This window comes from Pleurodeles waltl, chromosome 9 (genome assembly GCF_031143425.1).
Source record: "Pleurodeles waltl isolate 20211129_DDA chromosome 9, aPleWal1.hap1.20221129, whole genome shotgun sequence".
Taxonomy (NCBI): Eukaryota; Metazoa; Chordata; class Amphibia; order Caudata; family Salamandridae; genus Pleurodeles; species Pleurodeles waltl.
This window is the reverse complement of record NC_090448.1, coordinates 883,412,722-883,438,058: the sequence shown is the minus strand read 5'-3', so window position 1 is coordinate 883,438,058 and position 25,337 is coordinate 883,412,722. Positions and strand designations below refer to the sequence as shown.

At 42.1% G+C, this 25,337-nt stretch overlaps 1 protein-coding gene across 2 annotated transcripts in view; it reads right to left on the bottom strand.

Moving 5' to 3' along the window:
* SLC24A4 (solute carrier family 24 member 4) overlaps positions 1–25,337 on the bottom strand; it is a 551,017-nt gene that overhangs the window by 217,517 nt on the left and 308,163 nt on the right. For both annotated transcript variants that reach the window (XM_069208207.1, XM_069208208.1), the window contains exons 3-4: positions 12,014–12,090; positions 2,366–2,440 (exon numbers count right to left, since the gene is read on the bottom strand). In XM_069208207.1, the coding sequence (XP_069064308.1) occupies positions 2,366–2,440; positions 12,014–12,090 (152 nt within the window). The remainder of the gene's footprint in view (positions 1–2,365; positions 2,441–12,013; positions 12,091–25,337) is intronic.

Genomic DNA, 25,337 nt, shown 5'->3' with positions numbered 1-25,337 from the left:
TCTGCCGCCCGCCATACTTATAATGAGGGCCATAATATAGCAAGCGAGGTACACAGCAATGAAACTCTAAACCACAAATTCTAAAGTATCAATGTATACAACATTTAGACAGTACTGCAATGAGATAACCACAATTGACACAGTGTAGTAATTCCATTGGGCATTAATCCAGAGATCTAGTTGATGAACTGAACACCAAGGCATTAACTAAAATCTATTTTCAATGACACCAAGGTATTACTTAAATATTTGTCTAGCACTGACACTGTAAACACTAATCCAGCATTGACACACTAGCTAGATGTATTCAACAATGAGATTCTAAATCAGCAATATACACAACACTGATATACCACCCCAGAGTTGTATCCAAGATTGAGGCATACCCAAAGACCTATGTAACACTGAGACACTATTTCAGACAAGTATCCAATAAATCCAACATAACCCAGACACACCCCAAAATTAAGTCCCTAACTCAATAATGCATCCAACACATTCAACATTGAAACAGTAACACAGAGACACCATTATGCCAGTAGCTAAGAGAATCTTGCTAAAGAGTGCCTAAAAATGATTGCTGAGCTCATATTGCTATGCTTTTTCATTTCTGTAACTGTTTTGAATGGGTGGTAGGTTCCAGATGATTAGAAACTATTTTATGAATTTAAAAATGGTTACCAATTGGATTAATGAAGACTTAACTGATGGTTGAGGTAAATGATGGGTGTAAGCAAACAATGTATCATGCTTTTTATATTACACAATTGTGCAACAAGATTCCTTGTGGCTCAGACCTGTATTCATTTGATCACTAATATTTGATTCTATTTTAAGTTGTGCTGTGTCAGTGAGTGTGACTATTGTGGTAAATGCATCCCATATTATCTCAGGGTTTTCCTAGACTCCCAGTGTTACTCTTCTGAGATGAGATTAAGCACAGTATGACAGATGCTGCTGTGATTCTATAAGGAGTTGGTGGCTTCTAAAAAATCGTAAACACTTTTCTCTGGCAGCCACTGAAGAAATTGAATTATGAGGGACCCTGGCAAAGTGGCAGGGAACTTTGTTGCACTTCCCAAACTGCCACTGGTCTATGATGCACTAGAATTCTGAGGGGACTTCGGTAGCAGGCAGTCGAAGAGAAACATGGTGGTAGTTATACAGGACAACAGCTCAGCTCCATTTTTGCTCACAATCTGAATTTCATGGGTAATGAAATGTAATTGTGAGGTAACAGATGTTTAGGTTTCTGCTTTGTTCCCACAAACATTTCTCCCTCCCTGGAGAAAAGCTGAGATTGTCTATCTAGTCTGCATCACAACCTACGTTATGAAAACTACATAAAGGACACCTATAGCATTTACCTTACTGCCGGTATTAACTCATCTCCACATCCTTCACCATCATCACGATTGCCATGCTGAGTGTCTGAGCCCTTTACCAAATACTTTCAAGCACTTTTTTGAAATAATTAACAAAACCCACAGAATATGCTTTACTTTTTTTCTCATGACTTTGAGCCAGCCTCCTAACTTGGTGGCTTTGTAGTCTATTTCAGTTCTCCATTCTTGATTGGGTGGCTTTCCTCTCTATTCTTGTGTATATCCCACCAAGGAGCATTTCAGTGTCATAGCATTTTGATTGGTTGACTTATGTCCTTCCACTGCTAATGTTCCTGGCAAGCAGGGAACTACTTTTTTATTTTCCTCTATGCACTTCATGGGAGTGCATGCATTTTCTTGCTATCTCACCTAAGTGCTGCTGCCCTCTTTACTTTGACCCATGCTTTCCAAGTTGCTTCCTTTCCTTTTTCTGCTATCCTGTCATTGCTTCCCCCTCCCTTTTAAAGTTTTTAATGTCCACAACCCCTCCCTCTTTTTTCACCTAACCGCCACCCCTTCCCAATTTTTACTATACATTTTACATTGTTTTCTTGCTGCTGCAACTCTATTGCACAGTGGGCTCAAAGCAATTTGTTTTTATTATTTGAAGATACCTATTAAAGGATGACCGGAACCGCACGTTGTTTAAAAAAATACAAATGCGATCAAAGATGACTGCTGTTGATTCCTGCACATCACTGCAGCCATCTTTGAAGTGGTTTGTTCAAACATCACAAATTCATTTAAACATGGCCACCATAAATGTATGTGCATCCATTGCAACCATCTTTAATACACTTCTAGTATTTTACAGACCCATTCAAAGATGGTCACCACCGATGCATGTGCATCTACGGCAGCTGTGTAGACTTTGGCAAAGCCAATAGGTTTCACTGCCAAAGCCTAATGTGTGTATGTTTATTTCATACAAAAAAATTACAAAACCAGCATCAGACATAACTAAATATTTTATCACATACCTCGCAAATCTTTTCTAAGGATGGAACAAAATAGTCGTCACACACTATTGCCAAGGCATAGAACATATAGAGAGCCTGAGGAGAGAAAAGGGGGAATAACATTATGAAATAGTAATCATTTTAGTTAAACGTCATTCATAAACACATTTAAAGGAGACTGCAGTAAATTAATTTAATGTTTGCACTTTATTTCTGTACACTCGTTGTAAGAAATTGCCATAGGCATATTGTGGTACTTTTAAGTCCTTGCCATAGAAAATATAAGCTGACCTCTTAAAAGCCTTGGCACAAGCACCTTTTGGTTGCTATGTTGAAAGCCCTTATATGTATATATTTATGTATATAATATATACACCCACATATATATATATAAATATGTACAAATACAACCTACTGGTGGACACCGTAGGTAGTAATAATTAGGACCATGTTTTCATAGGAAACGTGTTTTTTTGACTTGCCTATATCTTTGGAGTCATTAGAGGGATCGTCACACAAGTTTCCAAAAAAGTGTGCTGGCAATTCTGGTTGCAAGTGAAAAGATCAGGATGATCTCAAGGGGGGGAGGCAAGAAAAGGAGGATGTCAAAAAGGTGTGTTTCCCATGTTAATTCCCATAGGAGTTTTGAACACAACTACAGCCCAAACCGCTGGATGGAATTACACCAAATTTGGCAGAAAGGCAGATGTTGTTCTGCAGATTGTGCTTTTTGTTTTTGGGTGTAAATCAGTTCGGTAGCTGCTGAGAAATTCAAGGATATCTAAATTTGTAGATCTGCAATGACTTCACGAAGAATAAAGAGCTTGTGCAGGGAAATGCAGAACTCTGATTGGCTGCCAAAACTTCAACCAGGAAGTGTTAGCAGCCATCTTGAACTAAAAAAAAAAAAAAAAGGGGGCAAGGTAGGAATACCCTGACCCCCAAGCCTTGGTCTTGGGGTTCCAGAGGGACCACTGCAGGGCAAAAAGATTATTTTTTTAATACATTTTAAAAAACAAGCACAGGCTCCTGTGCTTGTTTTAATTGTAGCCCCTTGGTGGGCCAGGTCGCAGGGGCATTGTTTAAAAAAAGGAGTGGGCGCACAGTGCTCTATAAGTCCTAGGAACCACCACCTCCCAGGGCTAAAGAAACAGTAATGGGGGCTGTGCAGACCCCACTCCAGCCCCAGGGACCACCACCTCCCAGGGGCTAAGTTAAATATGGAGTAGGGGCCGCGCAGACCTCCCCGCACCCAGGGACCACCACCTCCCTGGGGGCTTTCTTTTATTTAAAAAAAGGAGGGGGCCATTCTAGGCGGCCCATGCAAATAGAAGGGGTGGGGGGACGTACGACTCCCTCCTGGAATCATAGATGGCCCTGGGGACTGCAACCCCCCCAGGGCCATCTCTTGCTATGTCTTGCGGTGCCCACCCCTAGGACATAGCTATTTGCTTTTGCTTGACAGGAGCTTTGACAGCTCCCACCAAGCAAAAGCAAGCACTCAGGTTCTAGCGGGTCGGAGCTGTAAAAAAGTGCTCCTACCCACAGACATGCAGGCAGGAAAAGTGATAAAACAAGTGCTCTTGCAGACAGAGAGCTGCATTTCCAGCTGCTCCCTGTGGACAATAGCAATGCAGGCTCCTGCAGGAGGTGGGCAGCTTGCTTGGGCCACAGAGGCCTTGAGGCTCCCCCCGCTGTCCCGATCCTGCACACAGGGTGCGAAAGGGCACCAGGTCCCATGGCCAGGCCCCAAAGGGATGGGGTCCCCCAGGCCGAAATCTGCCCGGGGAAGGGGCAGCAGAGTCCCCTCCCCAATTAAGGCCCATATTTATACTTTTTTAGTGCCGCATTTGTGTCATTTTTTGACGCAAAAGCAGCACAAACTTTTTTTCTTGGTGATTCCTTATTGAAAAAATTATTTGTGGAGGTGAGTGTATCATTGATCTATTGAAGCGTAATCTGTATGTGACTGTGATGAGTGGGTTCTTTCTTGTCCTCTCCTGGTAAGAGCAGAGTCCATGGTTCTTCCTTTAAATTGCTACGAGTATGCAAATGTGCAAGTCGCCTGGAAGCTCTGCCCGCTTGGCCCTGCACCATCCACCTCAGTAGCATGCAAAGGTCTTCCCGCCTTTTGCCAGGATGATGGACAGCTTACCAAAGAGCCCCAAAGTGCATTTCCCGCTGTTTTTGGTGGTGCATTCTTAAATCCGAGGAATATGAGGGCATCCCCACAAAATAAAGAAGCACTTACATCATATAGATGACAGGAAGGACCCTGGTTTGGTGGAGTTTTACTTCTTTGTATACTTGCTGGCCTCTCTATATCATGAGATCACATATTTCTGGATAAAGACGCACCAGGAACAATAATATTGCCAAAACGCACACAAGGTCACTGGTGACATTTCCTTGGTTATGCAGCTGTAGTGTAGGATATGTACTGGACATTTACCCAAGGAGGCAGAAAGAACGCTATGTGGGTAGATATTTTGCGCAAAACGAAACTGTGGACTCTGGTTGGATATAAGGGCAGGCGAGGTTCCTTTGTGGCCGAATCACTCAAAGAGCTACTGACACACCTACACAGACACTCACACACCTGCTCACAGTCGCACTCAGACACTCAATCAGACACCCATGCACCCACCCACAGACCCACTAGTACATTCACGCATCCACTCACAGACCCACACAGAGACTCACGTAACTACTCACAGACCCACTCACAGACTTATGCACTCACTCACTCACTCACATTCATGCTTAGAAACTCATGCACTCACTCATAGATTCAATCAGAGACTCAAATACTCACTCAAAGACCTACTCAGTCACTTACATACAACTTAAAGACTTACTTAGACACTCCCACTCACAGACACACTCAGAGGCTCACGCACCCACTCACAGACCCACTCAGAGATTCAGGCACCCACTCACAGACACACTCAGAGACTTACACACTCACTCACAGACTCACTCAGACACTCATGCACCCAACCACAGACCCATTCAGACAATCACATGCCTACTCACTACCCACTCAGACAGTCATGCATCCACTCACAGACATCCACTTAGAGACTCATGCACTCACTCATAGAATCACTCAGAGTCCCATGCACCCACTGGCAGACCGACTCAGGTACTCATGCACACATTCACAGACCCACTCAGAAAAGTATGCATGCAGGGTTTGGTGGTTATAGGAGGTTGGCCGCAGGGCCTTGTCTGTGGCCACACCCTGTGGCCATGCCCTGCCGTGCACCACCGAACGCCGTGCATGTGTGGGGTTGGGTGGCTATAACCCCGCCTCGCAGGGCTGAGTAAATTTAAATCAGAACTATAACATCCTTGCAACCTTTGGTTCTTTAAGTGAATATATGTATAAGGAAGGATGGATCAAAAAATTAACGATTACCAGCCAGTAATCCAAGCATTACATCCTCACCCCTTTCCATGACCCCAAGCCACTCCCTGGTGCCCCAATCAAACAGAACACTAATTGATCCAAATGTTCTTCAAAATACATCTGCTGCAAATGATTTAACACTTGAAATCATTCCAGTAAGGGTTCAGACCTGTAGCAAAGGAGTTTATTGTAAACTCAAAGTCTGCGTACCATTCTCTTCCTTAAGTTAAGCCTGCATTATATAAGAAAGGTGGAAGTGCATCTCCAAATGTCAGTCATATATATATATCTCAGTGGGATACTCCCCCCCACACCCACCAGTTCCAGTCAACGATGCAGTCATTCGCCTAAGTGTATCCTGGAGAGAGATGTTCTGACCAACCCTCCTCAAATGTGAGGGACACAGAGTAGAGGAAGACGCATGCAGGCTCCTCATAGAAAACCTGGCTCAAGACCTATGACCTGTTGTAGGAAAATGTAAATAAATAAACAATATAAATGCAGAACACCCAGAAACATTTCGGAAATTAGGAAGGGCATCTACCTCTACTTCAAATAAGGAAAGCAAAACTGGAAAATAATCATCTAAAAATTAAGAAAAGAGACTTCTGAATTTGTTTATATTCCAGGAACCAATCGTAGGTCTGCACGCACTTACTGCAGTTGATAGAAAGGCAGCAGTGCCTGCCATCATTAGGTTCCAGTTGTACTAACGTATTTGCCTTAATTTAGGATTACATTTGGTCCTGATAATGTAACTGAAGTTCACTTAAAAGGCAGTTATCTTAATCGGCCTGTAGGCTCCTTCTTTCTTTTATTCACCCTTGATATTATGTTCCTTGTAATAGTTTCCTTTCGAGGCCAGTTCAAGACCCTATTGCGTTGCATTATATTATGTTATTTGTATAGCAACTACCACCCATTTGTGAGATGCTGAAGTGCTTATCCACACAGATAACATGCTACACTTTGCGCATGTGTGGTTGGAAGCATGTTGTGTTTGCTTTTAGCCAGTGTGGGAAGTGTTTCCATGTCATGTGTTATGACCTCAAAGCTGTGGTTATCAACTAATGGGACACATCGCTTTGTGTGAGAAGATAGATGTGCATCTATATAGATTGTGGTATGCTGGTAGCTCTGATTAGCTCTGGTTTGATTGTGTTGGTTTACTTTATGTTCTAAATCTGATTTCCAGTGCAGGCAGTGGGAGGGCTGCGGTTCATCATATCCCTACCCTTCCCCCTTATGTCTTTTTTTAAAAACATTTTTAGGATTTGGGAACAAGTCCCCAGTGTCCTGTTATGGTGGCCTGCAACATTTTTTCTCATGTTGCGGGCAGACAGTCAGAGCGCTCGCTCCTGCAGGAGCCTTACTCCCCTGGAAGCGAGTTGCCCTAAGGGAAAAAACCCTAGGCCAATTAGAATGCTCTATTTTTTTTAATTGGGTATGATATTAACTTGTGAGAGTCCACTCAATCCAACCATTCAAACATGAAATATTTCTCATCCTCAATATTTCAAAAACTACATGTTAGAAATGGGGTCTTTGGTTGACAGTCAGGTTACCCCCCTGTTCAAGCAAGGACCCTCACTCTAGTCAGGGTAAAAGAGAATCACCCTCAGCTAACCCCTGGTTACCCCCTTGGTAGCTTGGCAGAGCAGTAGGCTTAACTTCAGAGTGCTAGGTGTAAAGTAGTTGTACCAACACACACAGTAACTTAATGAAAACACTACAAAATGACACAACACCAGTTTAGAAAAATAGGAAATATTTATCTAAACAAAACAAGACCACAACGACAAAAATCCGACATACAGAAGTCAAGTTTTGAATTTTTAGAGATTAAACTCAAAAATAGCACTTAGAAACAAAAATGCTTCGATGAGATGTTAACACGGCCTTGTGACGGAGTCGTTCCCAACAAGCCGACACCAGCGGCGCCGGACACGGAGTCGTGTAGACCCCCAAGTACAGTACCTTTGGTGAAGAGTGAAAACAAGCCGATGCGCAAAGTCGGGGATCGCGGCGTCTGTGCGACACGTTGAATCTGTTCACTTCGAGCGGCGTCGGTCACGACGTGGTGCGGCGACTTCCACAGAGTCGTGGACTTCAGCGGGGCTGCTGCGGCGTCGGGCCTACGAAGAGCGTCGCGTTCCAGCGAAGGTCACGGCATCAGGTGCAGGCGGCGTCACCGGATTCAGCAGCGGCGTCGGTCCGGAGTCGTCCGAAGTCGATTTCCTTGGATTTCCACCAGCTTTCCTTTCAAGAGCCCAGGGACTGGATCGGGCACCACTTGTCAGAGCAGGAGTCTCTCCAGAGACTCCAGGTGCTGGCAGAGAGAAGTCTTTGCTGTCCCTGAGACTTCAAACAACAGGAGGCAAGCTCTAAATCAAGCCCTTTGAGATTTCTTCACAAGATGGAAGGCACACAAAGTCCAGTCTTTGCCCTCTTACTCTGGCAGAAGCAGCACTGCAGGAAAGCTCCACAAAGCACAGTCACAGGCAGGGCAGCACTTCTTCCTCAGCTATCAGCTCTTCTCCAGGCAGAGGTTCCTCTTGGTTCCAGAAGTGTTTCTCAAGTCTGTAGATTTGGGTGCCCTTCTTAAACCCATTTTAGTCTTTGAAGTCACCTTTCTTCAAAGGGGACTCACACCTACTTGTGAAATCCTGCCTTGCCCAGGCAAGGCCTCAGACACACACCAGGAGGTTGGAGCCGGCATTGTCAGAGGCAGGCACAGTCCTTTCAGATGAGAGTGACCACTCCACCCCTCCCTCCTAGCAGAGATGGCTAATCAGGAAATGCAGGTTACACCCCAGCCCCCTTTGTGTCACTGTCTAGTGCGAGGTGAAAAACAACCCAACTGTCAAACTGACCCAGACAGGGAATCCACAAACAAGGCAGAGTCACAGAATGGCTTAAGAAAGAAAATGCTCACTTTCTAAAAGTGGCATTATCAAACGAACAATCTTAAAATCAACTTTACTAAAAGATGTATTTTTAAATTGTGAGTTCAGGGACCCCAAACTCCACGTCCATCTACTCTCTAGGGGAATCTACACTTTAATCATATTTAAAGGTAGCCCCCATGTTATCCTATGAGAGAGACAGGCCTTGCAACAGTGAAAAACGAAGTTGGCAGTATTTCACTATCAGGACATATAAACCATATTACTATATGTCCTACCTTATCCATACACTACACCCTGCCCTTGGGGCTACCTAGGGCCTACCTTAGGGGTGCCTTACATGTAAGAAAAGGGAAGGTTTAGGCCTGGCAAGTGGGTACACTTTCCAAGTCGAATTTACAGTGTAAAAATACACACAGGGACACTGCAGTGGCAGGTCTGAGACATGATTACAGGGTTACTTGTGTGGGTGGCACAACCAGTGCTGCAGGCCCACTAGTAACATTTGATTTACAGGCCCTGGGCACATCTAGTGCACTTTACTAGGGGCTTAACAGTAAAACAAATATGCCAATCATGGAGAACCATTTACGTACACATTTTAAACAGGAGCACTTGCACTTTAGCACTGGTTAGCAGTGGTAAAGTGCCCAGAGTAACAAAAACAGTAAAATCAGAGTCCAGCACACATCAACAACCTGGGGAACAGAGGCAAAAAGTTAAGGGAGACCACGCCAAGGATGAAAAGTCTAACAGAAAACAGATTAACACCAAATCACAAAAAAGTTTTCTTTATGGACTAAGATCAAGCATTCTGACTAATTTGGTGTAATTCCATTCAGCAGTTTTTGCGGTAGAACAGTCTAAAGAGGTCTATGGAAAATGGGTGGGTCTTTTGTGTTTTTGGACCCTGCTACTCATCCCCTGGCCCCCAATAAACTAGGAAATTGTGGGTGCCCCAGGTGGGCACCAGATCACTAGAAAAGGGAAAAAGAAAAGAATAATAAATGAGCGACAGGAGTCACTCATTCATTATTTACTGCTCCTGCAAGGAGTGGCCCATAATACCCTCAGACGTATTACAATTATATGTTTTCATCCAGGCTGTGCCACTAGAACAGGCAGGGTCACCTCTAAATATTTGTTATTGTTGTGGGAGAGGAGCTGTGGAGGGTGCAGCGGTCCAACAGCAACATTACAAATACCACAGTAAGTCTCCTGGGAAATTGAATCCATGACCCCAGGGGAGTTTACCATATTTTTTAAAGCACTCTGAGCAGGACATGTACAGTGGGAGTACAGAGACTTCTTGTAGTAAGTTCTAGGATAGAACATTGTGACCAGAGAAACATTTAAAAAAAAGCTCATATTTATGTTGATGTTTTTTTAGGAATCCTTTATTAGAAATATTTTATAATAATCACTTTTGTTAAGCATTGCAATCTGTGAATTTATTAAACGCTCATTTTGTTATAATTATTGGTGACCTTTAAATCAAGGCAATAGGTATGCTCTATATATGTGGATGTGCTGACCCAGTGATAAAGCCAATATGCTGAAGTATACCCTTGTTTTGATAGACTATTTTTCCCAATGGCCCAAAATAAGACTTGTGAAGAATATTAAGTGGAGTAGTATCAAGATATGTTTTTACAACATGTTTTTAATGCAGGGTACGCTAAAGATATTGTTTTAGCAATGCATGGCAAAAAGCAGGTGTGCAAGGAAATCCGTGAACTTTTGGATTCTTTTGGTATCAAGGAAGTCAGGACTTCACTTTTCCATCCCTGTAGCAAAGGCTTAGTAGAGAGAATGAATCGTACTATCAAGGGCCATCGACATTTAGTGAAAGTCAGTAGTGAAAGACATGCAATTGGCCATGAGAACTAGACCTCACTTCAGCACTGGCCCTTCACGTTCCATCTTACTGAGAGGAAGGGTGGCTGGGTTAGGATCAACAAGGAGTGGGTAGCAGGAAAGAAGAGAATGCGGACAAATTGGGGAAAACTTTGGATGTGAGGAGTGCAGAACAAGTAAAGTACTGTACCGTGGGAAAACAGTATGCATGTTCCCAGTCAAGGTGAGTGACTAAGGAAGGATAAAGAAACCTGGTCATGTACAGACGGATTTTCACGTTTCTCTCCTGTGCAAGTTAAGGAAATCAAGGATCACACAGTAATTTTAGATAATGGTGTGGATTATGTGTTTCACGTCAATCATTCTAGACTCCCTCTTGGTATACGTATGTGAGTAACTTGGAGTGAGTAATTGTGACTGTGGAAAGCGAATGCTGGATGGTGGTCGTGATTATCGTCAACTTTCTCAAAGAACAAGGACTACACCATGTTGTATTCACTACCACCTATTCACTGATCTGTTTCAAAATTCTGCCATTAGTTGAGTTACATTTTTCTGTTATGTAGCAATATAACAATTTATCAACACTTTTTCTGTTTCTTACAGTATACGATAGTACTGCATTACACGACATTTCCTATATTTACACCACTAGATATTGTATTTTTTAGTACAAAGAGGGGATGTGTGTTAAGCTTTGACTTTCTTTTCATTGTGTTTGAAACGGAGGTGGGGGATGTTACGATTTCTCTTGAAATATTACATTAAACCTTGCATTTATAGAGGGGCCCAGTGTTGCAGCAGCGGCAGTTGCTGCCTGGACTCTGGTGCTGACAGTTGTACCGAATTGTACCGAATAAACCTCGTACATTTTACCTTGCTTTGCCTCCAGTTAAACATGGCCAAATATAAGTAGACTCAGCAGAAACAGAGTGCCGGGGCCTTGACTAAGTCCTCAGATGTTTGTAAACATGGGGCTTGCGAGCAGGAGCACTAGTGTGTCTTCTCACCTCACTCCATACCACGTTCATGGTAATAAAACAAAGTCACCAATGGTATTCTTTCTACTGTCACCAACTCTTTTCATTAAAAAAGACCTATTACCACCCATTCCAACATCCATCATCCACAGAACTGCAAATTAACTTTCAAGTTTACAGCTGTGTGCTGACCTCTTGTCATGAGAAGGCATTTTGGCCAGTTCTAGTTTTCTATCCAACAACATTATTCCATGTTGGAACTTACTTCGTTGCTCCAGTGTTGACCTTCAAGCTCCAGGATGCTTAGAGCTGTTGGCTGCAAGCCACGTCTCGCTGAAAGTCACACTCATGAGATGGGGCTGGCTGACAGCACAGAGGATGAACTTTTGTAACCACTCTCGACCCAATGAAATAAAGTTAATTAAAAAAACTGGAAGGCTTCTGAAAAGGGAGTCAACATAGGTGAACAGGAATTATTCATTAATATGATAACTGCTTCATGGAAAACACTTACACAAGAAATATGAAAAGCAATCGCTCCTCTTTGTCGTTCCTTGATTGTGAATAAATCGTCGGGGAATTCAGTAATCGCTGTAAAGATGAAAAAAAAAACATGTCCCGCGTTAGAGTGCAACAATGGAAACATTTTCTGCAATTCAAAGGCCTCAGTTTATTGCCATTACAATTTATTAACCTTTGAAGGACGAAAGGTAGAGCAGGGCAGGTGTTCTCCGGGTTACAGGCTGGTGTCTGCAGATACATTATTTGTTTATTGATTTATTTGGTAGTTTTACAGTCGTGAACAAAGCCAGCCGTACATCAAAACACTTTATATAGGAAAGGTCACACATCGCCAGTGATTCCAGAAAAGGACAGTGAGTCAGGAGCAGGCTAAGTTGCGTTGAAAGATAACAAGCAAAAAGTAAACATGAATAGTCAAAAGGACTACACTTCACCAAACATAAAGGAGACTAATAACTTGTATTCCGAGTCAGCACTCATAAAATCTATCAGACAATATCAAAACATACGTAATGGTGGAGGCAGCTGAGGTACAATATTTCTAAATGAAAAGCTAACTCATTACGAAAGTCAGTAAAACTGCCTATAGTAAGAACCATGTTTTTGATTCAGAATACTCATTTTTGAACGCCAGAAAACGTGAATTTGTCCAAGGAGAGCATAGGAGAAACTTTCCAATCCTGGGCCCCAAGACTGTTCAGACTAGAATGCACTGTTTTTAAGGCTGGCATCTTCATGAGGAAGACATGCCTTTTTATAGAAAAACTCTGTCTTCTATTTGAGCCACTGTAGCAGGAGAAGAATGGGAGTGATGGGGTTAAATCATTTTCTTCTTGTTGTCACATGGAAGGTGACACTGAGAGAGGATGGCTGGAACCTAGGTATGCATTTCAGAGAATGTCCGTAGTCTAGAGTGAAAGGGGACTAGCGACAGCACAACAATTGTGAAAATCTGATTTAGTGATATAAAATGTGGTTCCTTTGTGTTGTCTCAGTTGGAGTTTGCATAGTTAGCTAAGTTATTGACAAGTGGAATGAGGGGGACATATCAGCCAACGTCAATTTTTTCAATATTCAGTTGCAGACGTTACTGGATCATCCAGATTGCATGCTATTCCTGGTCTGTGCTAGAGTAGAGATCAGGTGATGATACGTTAAGGAAAACTGGAGTGTTATCTGCAGAAGGATGGCAGATGGCACAATACCCTCCTGAACCAAATTAATGCTTACTGTTCACAGTTGTAGACAACATTTCCAATGGCAAGATGTTGTCTCCCGGTGCCTTCCTATAGGATTACGTCCATTTCGAGAGTTGCAAAAGGCCAACTGCAAACTGAACAAAGTAAATATAGCCGGTCTTAGGGTTAATTTGATCATCAGAGATGAAGTGACAGTGGTGTGTTTAATATCCACAGTGCAGAAGGGAAGTGGGCCTTGGCTCCATGTTTCTAAGTACCATCAAAGGACAATGCCAAACAGTATCATAAAATATTTCCAATATCCAATACCACACAATCCAAAGCTTTCAAGAGTTTATATACGCCCAATGACACATACTGTTCAATTATTTCTCAAGTCAACACATTCATCAAAACTATTTCTGAGTCCAATTAATCCAACTTAAAACTTCTAGTGCTGAACACAATATTTTTTTAGAGGACAGAACAAACTTCCTCAGAAAGAGCTGAAAGAGAGTGAAGATGGCCCCAAATACCTCCAGCCCGTATAAGAAAAATGAGTATGGGAATTCCATTGTAATGGTCACAGACCTCATAAGCTTTACACTCACACAGAATGATTTCTGATTCAACTGAAAACATTTCCTAGAAACTTCAAGTGTTGCTATGGGAACACCATTGTCATCACAGTAAGCAAACAATGTCCCCAAACCATAGCACATCTTTGACCAACAGCTAATTTCAGTTGAAGCACGAACAAATAAAAACTGGAACACGCCCCTACTATGGGAGTGGATTTGAAATCAGGGAATACTCCTGCATAAATTCTTTCATAGCAAGCCAACAGATCTGAGCAACACATATTCACAACACTGCAAGCAAAACAATGTGGCACACTTCATTCTGAGCAAGAAGCGTTAACGAGAGCAGTCTGATGAGACTTGTCAAGAGATACACAGAAGAATAAGTCAACAGGTGATTAACATGACAAAACCAAAACACATTTAGTCACCACTTCACAAAAAAAGACAGACAACAGAAACTGCCACAAATGTGAAGGTTGGTTTTGACAGCACAGAAAAACTCTAGTTCTTGAAAATACTAAACTCAAATAACAATGGATTTAATACTAATGTTGATTTCATTCTCTACTGTAGGTTATTTGCGCCATATCAGTAATTCGGAGAAAACACCCATGAATATGAGTTGTTTACCCTATGCTGGTGGGTGTAATGTGTTAACTTTGTTGTGCTTACATGAACAAAGCCAGAGCCAAGGAAAAGCTTGAAACAGATTACTGTCACCTATTACCTAGTCACTGCCTTCCTCTACACTGATATTAGGACCTTGAAGATGTGTCATTTAGCACAATACTAGTGTCGTGGAGAGACTCTACTAATGGTAAAGAGACTGCTGGATTTGGGTGGCAGCACCACAGAGTGTGGGGGACTGAGTCTTATCCTATGCCGTGTGACAACTGTCGGCCTAACCCTTCCGGCCAGCTAGCAGCACCTCACCAATACCTAAGAGGAAAGGTGTTTTGTGGTAGTCCTTCGCATGATTTCTTGGATTTCTCAGGGAAACTATGATGGAACAGATCATACCCCTTTCTCTGAGTTACACATGCCTCATACAGCCAAAAGACAAACATAAGCAGGACTTGTTTCAAATAGTTTTATTGAATCAACTGCATTTTATGTAAAAAGGTGTGTACTGCAATTATGAGGATGATAAAACATGATAGAAGCAAAGCAGTGACAGGGAAAGTGAAACATAGGAAAAGTCCCACCATACTGTCACAATAATCGTTCTAGAATCCCTACACAAGAGCATGGCAGTGTAAGCCCTAATCGGCCCATCAGGCCCCCCCCGATGGAACCCATCCCGATACCTGTGGTTGTAGGTAAAGAAGATATCTCCTGGTTTACTGAGAGTCCTTCCACATACGGGCAGAGGAGGTATTAGATCTCGGCAGAAACTGCAATGTCGGTGTGCAGCTCATGATGGCAACTGGTTGGAAATCCCCTCTAAGGTAAAGGGGGCAGTCAGGTGTTTTATAATAAAACATCAGATGTTCTGAGTAACTCGCCTGACATGACAACACGTATATTTCTGTGTATAAAAGTTGGGGGCATGAGGAATGCCCTGTACCCGCAATAACTACTAAGCTTATAATAGCCAATCTTAGAGAAAACACAGAGTGAATATGTCATGCAAGAAAAGAACAACAGAATTCTGCGCCCTCTAAGGTAAAGGGGGCAGTGAGGTATTTTATAATAAATCATCAGATGTTCTGAGTAACTCGCCTGACATGACAACACGTATATTTCTGTGTATAAAAGTTGGGGGCATGAGGAATGCCCTGTACCCGCAATAACTACTAAGCTTATGATAGCCAATCTTAGAGAAAACACAGAGTGAATATGTCATGCAAGAAAAGAACAACAGAATTCTGCTCAGAGGAACAACTGATAAAATAATTAAAACATCTCCACTAAATGAAGCCATTTGCTGTCACGTATCTAGATGAAAGGGCACAAGCTGCAGGCCTAAACAAAAAAAAAAGGCTAAAATAATGTGCTTGTATACTAGCTATCCAACCTTACAGCAGTAGGTAATGCCATGAGCTGAAAACCATTACTCTGATCCATGGTAGACTGTGGTGACCACTAGTCTGCCCCCATTCAGCCACTAGTATTCCCATGTGCATTTCTATTGCACAGTATGTGTTCCTGTTTATGCTGATAAAGCCAACTCCTTTGCATAACTACAATTCTTGAGCCATACTCTAATAGCTACAAATAATTTTAAAACCTCTGATGTCATTGGGACACCACTGATTACTTGTAAGATGATCTTGCACTGTAAAGGGGGTATGTGCAGTTGGAGATGGTGCACAGCACGCACAGTTTATGCAGAAGCCCATTATTTAAAATACACACAAAAAGAAGGTTAGCTGCATATTACATTTACATTTTTTGTTTTACATAACCACAACAATCACTGAAAAAACCTTTTAGCTCAGGTCTGTCTTGAGCAAGGGCCAGGAACACAAGAATCATCCGTATTTTGAACATCACATCATTGCTTGTTCTTTTCCAATGGAGATTATGTAGCCAGTTCTATAATGGGCATCTGTTTCCACTAAAAGGACCAGTGCAGCTATATCATAAAGACATTAAAATGGCATATCTATATGCAAACTCATCATGGAAATAATTTAAGAAGTAACGCCCTCATTATTAGTGTCTGTAACTTGTCCCAAATATACAATTTACCAGCAAGGCTGTGAATAGTATACCTGAGAAGTTATTTTCATGTCTCTCTACTGCTATTCACCCGAATGCAAACTACACAAACCTTTGCCACCACTAAATGCCCAAATATAGGTAAAGTGTGCTCTTCTTTGACACCATCCTAACTAAATGAGAAATGGAGCTTGTCTGGCAGCCATGTTGGCCCTTTGGGTTAAAAATATACTTTCACCCGTATGACCTGTCTAGGAGGCTTGCCTCACTTCACAGACAGTTTGGTGTCACTAATTTCTTCGTCAAGGAGTCATACAGTGAAGTATATTTGGTAAAAAAGAAATTACATGAAATTGTAGGAGAGTTTTAAAAAATAAGAAAATAATAATTGCATCAGCACGACTAGAACAGACTGCAATGAGCTTGCCTTTACGTTCATTCACATTTGAAGAATTAATGTGCACTTTTATTTTATGTAAACATGCATTCTCCACAAGCACGTGTTTCCTTTGAGTTCCCCACTCTGTAAAATCAACAAAAATGAAAGCGTCATTCACAATGTTGTTTATTCAACAAAATATCATTGAATTAATATGTGCTCTTCCAAGGAAGCCATGCTCAGGCTGTCCCTTTCTTTGTAATATGCAAGGTTTTTTGCTCAAGTATTCTCTAAGGACCATTCATCAGCTGGACTGTTGATGAATTTTTGTGCTAATCAAACATCTTGTCATTTCTTTCATTTCCTAAGCACATCTCTTTATTAATATGCAGCAAAGTTGGTGTTTACTAGATGTATCTTATTTGGTGTATCTGAAAATTGACTGGTTTATGTGAATATATCTTTATTAATTCAACCCTATTATGTCTTGTCAGGCCATTCTGAGTATGCTTAAAACCGGTGAAACTTGATGTTTCTGAGATATTTGCCAGTCATTTTCGTGCACTCTTTGAAGGCAGTCAATTTTGGTCACCTTGCTTAATTATACTTTGGTTCAGGCTGCTCCTTGCTTTGGGGTTCTCCTTATGTTACTCATCTTGCACACTTTGATTTTGATTTATATTGATTGGCTTTTAATTGCAGATTTCTCCTCGGTGTAAGCATTTGTAACTTTGAAAACGTTAACACAGCCACTTGAACACTATTTACAGAAGCAGCCACTTGTTATGTGGGTGTTTCTTTGTTAAATAATGTTATCTACCTTCCACACTGAAGCAGAGCTTACTGCCATGTCCTCCCATATAGGAACAAGCCAAAACACAGGAACATTAGGTTATACTCATATTCTAAGCAAGTAACTACCAATTCTTTAGTTGTCTTTCCGAAACCTACTAAAAAAGCAGGTCAAAATTAGCGTGATAAATAAGATTGTTTCCTACCTGTAAATAAAATTATATTTTACCAGCTGTTGCTAGTTACAAAACAAATTGCCCTTGGAAGGGAAAACATATGTTTGGAGTTCACGTCAAGTCCATTCAAGCAATATTTTTCACTTGGGTTCCTGTGACTCCTCAGACTTACTTGAATCCATTGGATGAAAAGCGGCCCTTTGAGAAACCGCTGTTCAGGACTTCTATAGAAAAGATACAAATAAGAAGTCTGTTTGCCCTCTCCGGTGCCACCAACAATTACTAGCAAAAGAAATTCTAGAATCTGCCTTTGTTTGATGTTGTCTGCTTAGGTTTTGAGACCGATTGTCACATCATTCATTGAATGGCCTTGTTAATCTAATTTGCTGATTTGTTGACTCTGCTGTATGGCTTACCAGAGCAGCATGCATTTCATGAGATCGGAGGTGGGTGGGCTAAATTATTGATTTGGTAGGCCAGGTGTACCAATACCAGAGTAGTCCAGGTCGAAGATCGGTGTGATGGGTTAATGGAAGTCTCAGCTGAGCTGACATTGGACTCTAACCACATCTGGGTTCTTGCATCAATCTCTTAACTTTACGTTATAAAGAGTACATTCACTTCTAAGAAAAGTTTGCCTTTCCTTCTTTCACAGCTCATTCTCATTTTGTAAGGACTGTAAGTATTGAGAATTGATCTTGCTTAAAGAGTCAGAATGCAGTAACCACTAATGGATTGGGCCATGCTGGCCAAGGCCTTAACAGACTGATAGCAGACTAGAATGGGTGAAAAGTGGTTAAATGGCCTAATGCTGCAGTGAGGAAGAGGCAGTGTGGCCTAGGCTAATGTAAAACTAGATCAGAGGTGGCACATATTGCCTAATAGCACACTATGATGGGCTAAAGGCATCCTGAACAAGGTAATGTTCGTAAATTCAATGGACTGGAAATCCCTAAGATTTTCCATGACTCTGTTAGCAAATGCCAAGTGCAGATCTGTGCAGAAAGTATCGGTTTCCAGGAAAAAAAGAGAGCAAACGTTAAAAAAAATAATTAAACACAAATGAAATCTGAGGTATAGTATTTTCAGCGCGGCAAACTAGCAAGATCAGTTTTTGTCCTAAAGGCAGGGCTCGCAAGCAATCTGCCAAGGGTTGCAAGCTGAGGTCTAAAGGTCTCGAATGCTACCCCTGTCAACACCTAAATGATGTCTAGCCTTTTGGTATGCCGGGTGGCTCCTAATTTCAAGAGTCATGTGTCATATAAGGGTGCTGTTTCAGAAAAGCCCTGCATGGTGATAAAAATGTTAGTGTGCGCCTGGGTCTAAGTAACATTTCAATTATGCCAGTTAAATTCCTGAGTTTCTGCTTATGTGACATTTGTGAAATTTTTAAAATTTGTGCATTGCACTATTTTGTGTAAGTTCCATTTAGTGGCTCATGCAAAAAACATGTCTTACATAGAGAACATTTCTGCTCAAAGGAGGTGAGTGTTTACGTGAAAACACACATTTTGCACTGAAACATAATTTTTGTTTTTATTTTGGGATTTTCACGAAATTTCATGAAATAATTGCGCTGTTTCGCACATCCTTATTCCTGCCATGCTAGTTAGTCTTCATGCTGTTCTTTCTTTCTGTTCAACGGTATACAAGTAATCCACAAACCTCCCCACACAGAATGCTGTCAGCAAAGCATGGGAAGAAGTCCTGAAATACCGCAAGTCTTGCAGGAAGGAAATTCTAGTTTAGAACCTGAGTGGTGCTAAAGTATCTGCAATGACCTGTAAGGTTAGCTCAGGTTTTTGCCTTATTGTTTGCAGTCTCGCTACAGACAGCTCCAACTGTCTGTCGGGAGGCAGTTACAATATTCCACAAAGCCATCGTCCCTCAAGATTGGTTGGATTTCGTATAAATCTCACTTGTCTTCCTCCTATTTGTTGCTTCTCTCCCTTTCTGCTGTTGTTTAGTGCCCTCTAGTGGTCAATAGAAAAACTGCATCAGTAGTGTCGCAGATACTGAAACAACTTCCATTCTGACAGGATACTGTTAATAAGTACTGGCAATTCCAATCAGGCTGTCTTGTATGTTAAGATAATCGAGACTGATTGGCACTATAAATTCTTGTTAGTACTTTGGAGTAATATTTAAATGAAGTATTATGCATTCGCCTACTGCACTATGACATGTTTCTTGAAATTAGGAGCGCCCACCCAACCCACCATTGTCCAGGTGCTAGAAGCACAATGCACCAACCGTGGCTATGGTTGCGCTGGACCAGGTTAAAGTCAAGCGTGATGGAGTGTATGCAGATACAGCCCCAAATAGGTCTTGCTGAGGTTTTACATTCTTACGTTTTATGTTGAGTGCGGTCGCAATGGAGAGGGTCAGGGTGACCAAGGAGAGTGTTGTGGTTGATTGTTGATGTGGCGTGAAAAGCAGGCCGGGCATAGCAGATGGGCAGGCTGGATCGTCCCATTGACAGTTCCCCATCCATGACTTATCAGCAATTGTGTTGGCACCCAAATATGTTTTCTGCACGTGTACGTGCCCTGAAGCTTCAAATTCGACTGAACATACATCATTTACTAAATGCACTACAATATTCAGCATTTACTGTGCTTTCATATGGACAATCAAATATTGGACACTTTTCCAGTGACCGATTCATGCAATATGTTGTTTTTGCATTTTAGAAATTTTAGAAATTGCTGTGCAACCCATGCCTGGATTACCAAGAATCAATGCACTTTGTAACATTAGCAATTCAGGTTAAGACGTAAAAGTAAAATATGCTAATAATATTTAATCTATTAGCACACATCTCCGTTCGGTACCTCGTCCACAAATAACAGCATTCAGCTCATAACCTAACAACTTGTTTTTATAAAGTGCATGCTGTCACAGATTTGCAGCTTATTTTTCACTGTTACTCAACTCCATTTGTCCTGGGATGGATAAAACACATTAAATTGTGCTGCATGACATTGATTTTATAGTGCGTGAGTGAACGAAAAGATTTATATAAGAAAGCTATGATAAATTAATCCTTTCCAAGTATACTCCGGAAGGACCGGGTAGGGGCGAGATGATTTGCTTCATGAAAGTGAAAAGGGTAGTCTGGCAGTGGGAATTAGATGGGAGCATGTTTCCATTGTCCGGGTGGAAGTTCCATAGCCTGCACAACAGGCAATGACGTTTTCTCACCCAAATAGCTGGACTATATGTCCACAACAAGGGCTGAAATCAGTGTGGTTCCATTGTCCAGGTGCTGGGAACATCTGCTGTTCCAGAGATGTTTCAGAGCTACACTATCTATAAGTGAAGTTACATGGTGTGTAAGAAATTGGGTTACTCGTTGACAGAGGTGTGAGGCCTGGTCAAGCAGCAACCACAATTATAGTCAGGTTAAGGCACAAGCAATCCCCAAATTAACCTGTTCTCAAGCCCTTGGTGGCTCAGACAAGAGCAGCCAGGCTTAACTTAGAAGCAATGTATAAAGTATTTGTACACCACACAAAAAGATCCATGTTAGAAAAATAAAGCACAATGTACTAAAATATAGAGCTTAATTCAATAAATGGAACACGACTAACATGACAACAATCCATTGGTACAACCAGAGTTATGAAATTTTAAAGAATAACATAAAAAATTGTACCTAGAAGCACAATGCACCAACCGTGGCTATGGTTGCGCTGGACCAGGTTAAAGTCAAGCGTGATGGAGTGTATGCAGATACAGCCCCAAATAGGTCTTGCTGAGGTTTTACATTCTTACGTTTTATGTTGAGTGCGGTCGCAATGGAGAGGGTCAGGGTGACCAAGGAGAGTGTTGTGGGTGGTTGTTGATGTGGCGTGAAAAGCAGGCCGGGCATAGCAGATGGGCAGGCTGGATCGTCCCATTGACAGTTCCCCATAGGCCTGTCAATCCTGCTGTGTGAGGTTTTGAGCTGGAAGTGGCTTGCGCTGATTTTGGGTGTGAGAGGCAAGGTCTTGGTCTGAACAGGCCCATTCCCAGTTACAAACCATCCAAAAGCTTGATTTAAGAGCACTTGAGCCACACCAAGGGACCAGGAATTGAAAGGTACCACTTGGGGCTCAGGAACTCGCTGCAGCTGGGTCCAGAAGCTGGTTGGAGAGCTTTTTATGTCCCTGATGCTCAGATCGGGTGGCCAGCAGACTAGCCCTAGGAATCACTCTAGGGTCCTGGGTTCAAGATGAAGTTGCAGGTCCAGGTCTCCTCAGGCTAGAGGGCAGCATAACAGGTTAGTAGTGCCTTTAGTGCAGCAGTCCAGATGAGTGGCATACCTTGTAGCAGCACAGCAGTCCTTGTTCCTGGAAGAGTATCCACAGGTCCAGAAAGATACTGAAGAGTTGGTGTTTGAGGTCAAGTATTTAAATACAGTTGTCCCTTTGAAGTGGGGGGGAAATCTTCTTTAGGCATACCTCTGAAGTACACAGATGCTCTGCCTTCCCTGCCCTGGCTCCAGACTAACTACAGGGATTATGCAGCCCTTGTGAGTAAACAGGACACAGCCTATTAAAGTGTAGTAGGGCTTTGCCCAAATCTTCCCTCCCATCCTGCCAGTGTTGGCCGATCCAGTTACACCTATGTTCCCCATTGTGTGTGGTTGGTGGCTGTCAAGAGGAATACACAAATGCCCAACTGTCAACTTAACCCAGTCATGTGCTACACCCAGTCATGTGACCCAGAGACAGGGTGAAGGCACCAAAATGGTTAAGGCATGAAAATGCCAACTTTCTAAAAGTGGCATTTTCAGAATGACAATTTAAAATCTGACTTCACCATAAGTTACAATTTAACATTGTAATTCCAGAGACACCAAACATGAAAAGGTTACTTGTTCCCATTTGTAAATTATACATATAAAATGTAATAAGGTAACTCCAAAGTTATCCTATGGGGGAGGTAAGACTTGCAGTAGTTACAACAATTGTAAAGGTTTTTTGCTACCAGTACATTCAAAACTTAAAAGAACATGTCAAACCTTTTAATTACACAGCACGCTGCCCTATGGGCTACATATGGCCTACCTTAGAGGTGACATATGACATGTATTAAGAAGGAAGGTTGTGGCCTGGCAAAAGGCTTACTTTGCCACATAAAAATGGCACTGATAGGCCTCAATAGCTGGCCTGAGATATGTTTTATGTTATCATGTTTAGAGGACAGAGCACAATCACTTTAGCACTGGTTAGCACTGGTAAAGTACATGTAATCATAACACCAGCAAAAAGGAAATCAGCGAAAATGGAGGACTGAAGGCAAAAAGTCTGGGGTCTGGGGTTGATCCTGCAAAAAGGACCAAGTCCAACACATGGCATGGTGAGCTTGGATTGCTGTTCCAGAACTCCAATATCTTTGGGTGCAGTACCATAACACATGAGACTGGCAGTTATTTGCCAGATCTAGCAGCTAGGGTAGTTCCTAGTACATTGTCATGACCAAGGTGGCTGCTGGTCGAGAGCTCCATCATCTCTGAATGGCATCCCATGGTTTATAACAGTGACTGCAGTTCCTTGGCATGGGGAGCTGGGAGTGCTTTTCTAAAGCTGGGAAACTAGGGTACCTCCCAGTGCAGTTCCATGGCCTAGGAGGCTGAGAATACAGTTACAGAGTCCTAATATCTCTCAGTGCAGTTCCATGACATGGGGGTTTGGAGTGCTTTTCCACAGATAGGAGCTCTCAGTGCGGTTCCATGGCCTAGGAGCCTGGCACTGCTATTCCAGAGCTCCAATACCTTTGAGTGCAGATCCATGGCACAGGGAGTTGGGAGAGCTTTTCCACAGCTAGGAGCTAGGGTAGGACCCAGTACAGTTCCATGGAGAAGGAGGCTGGGATTGATGTTTCAGAGCTCAAATATCTCTAAGTGCAGTTCCAAAGCATGGGGGCTGGGAGTGCTTTTCCATAGCTAAGGTAGCTCCCAGTGCGTGTAGAGGCTGTCAAAACACTTGCTCTGCAATTGCTAAAGTAAGCACGGCCTGCTGGTGTTCACAGAACAGATGACACAGGAGCCAGGGTTATGCTTACTGGCCTGTGGAGACTTCCCTTGTGGCTCCACCCTCCACACATATGAGACATCAGACATGTGTCTGTGGGTGTGTTACTGATCAGCAGAAGATATAAATGCATAGGTGGTTGCTCAAGACTATTCAATATCACGCTCAAGTGCCACATTGGGAACAGATGCCTAAGCACCTACCTACCTATTGAGTATAAGAAATGCTGCCCTAAGCCAAATTAACATTTTGTCACAGGGCTGGTAAGTGCTCTGTTGTCTGAGAATAGTCAGGAGATACTTCAACCCACTGTGGTCTTTAGCTCCAATTCTTGTTTTCATTAGTGGCAGTATTTTTCTGGTTACTTCCCTGATTTGTAGAATGGAACAAAGGAGACGCTAATGGGCATTATTGATCTGCCAACTTATTAATTCTGCACGCCACCCCTCCCCCCCACTCCGCAACCACCGACACCGAAGGGTAAACATTGGAGCCCAGAATGACAACCATATCAAACATAGTTTTAAAAATCATAATATAAATTTGGCTGATCATATATATTTAATTCAAACGTTGCAGTGATGCTCGGCTATCCCTTGTAACATGCAATCAACTACATGATTGCCAACATGATAAGGGCATCCCGGTCTTCCTAAAGTTACATGTGGAGCCCAACTGTCCTTTTGACACGCACTCCAAGCCAGGACATGTGTGACAAAAGAGGCTAAGATGACCATTGCAAGGATCTCACTATTTTTTCACTTTAAAAAAAAAAACAGTTTTTTGCATCTGCCCCTACCCCTCTTCCCTTTCCGCCACTCAGTAATCATTTCAAGCCCACGGGGGTGGTGAACAGTAACCCAGTTTGAAGTCCTCTGATTTAAGGGCTTTGGAATATGGAATACAAATGCTGTACGAAGTGACATAATTAAGATCCAAGGACAAAAGAGGCTGTAGTTCTTATTGTCACCACCAGAGGGAAGGCCAATACCAGAGCTCACAAATCTGGGGTACAATTTAGCAGCGAATGCTCATGTTATATTGATCACATGGAGGCAGTAAACTTTGTTGGATAAAATGTGAACCTTTAATTATAAAATCGACTCAAAAGCTCAGATTTGCACGTTTGAGCTTCGAGACGGATTCAAGTTTGAAAATGGGACCTGGAAATATGTGAAAAAGCTTGAATCCGTAACACAGAAAATTGCTCAAAATTCTGTTTTGAGAAATGTAGACTTAATAACAAAGTTCTGCAGTCATTACGCTATCTGTGCTTAGGAACATCTGTGATTTAGTACTGTTAAATAACAGGGTAACTGAGATTTTCACACCAATTAAATTTAAAACAAGACGATATTTACATACAACAGCAGATTGAGATGGTCAAACTGTGGCATGAATGCACTGCGTCATAACAACAGTAATCTAATACTAATAATAATTGATAATTTGTATATTATTATTATTATTATTATTTTCTATCAAATGACATGTCGTTCTTACTCTGACTATGTAACACCTCC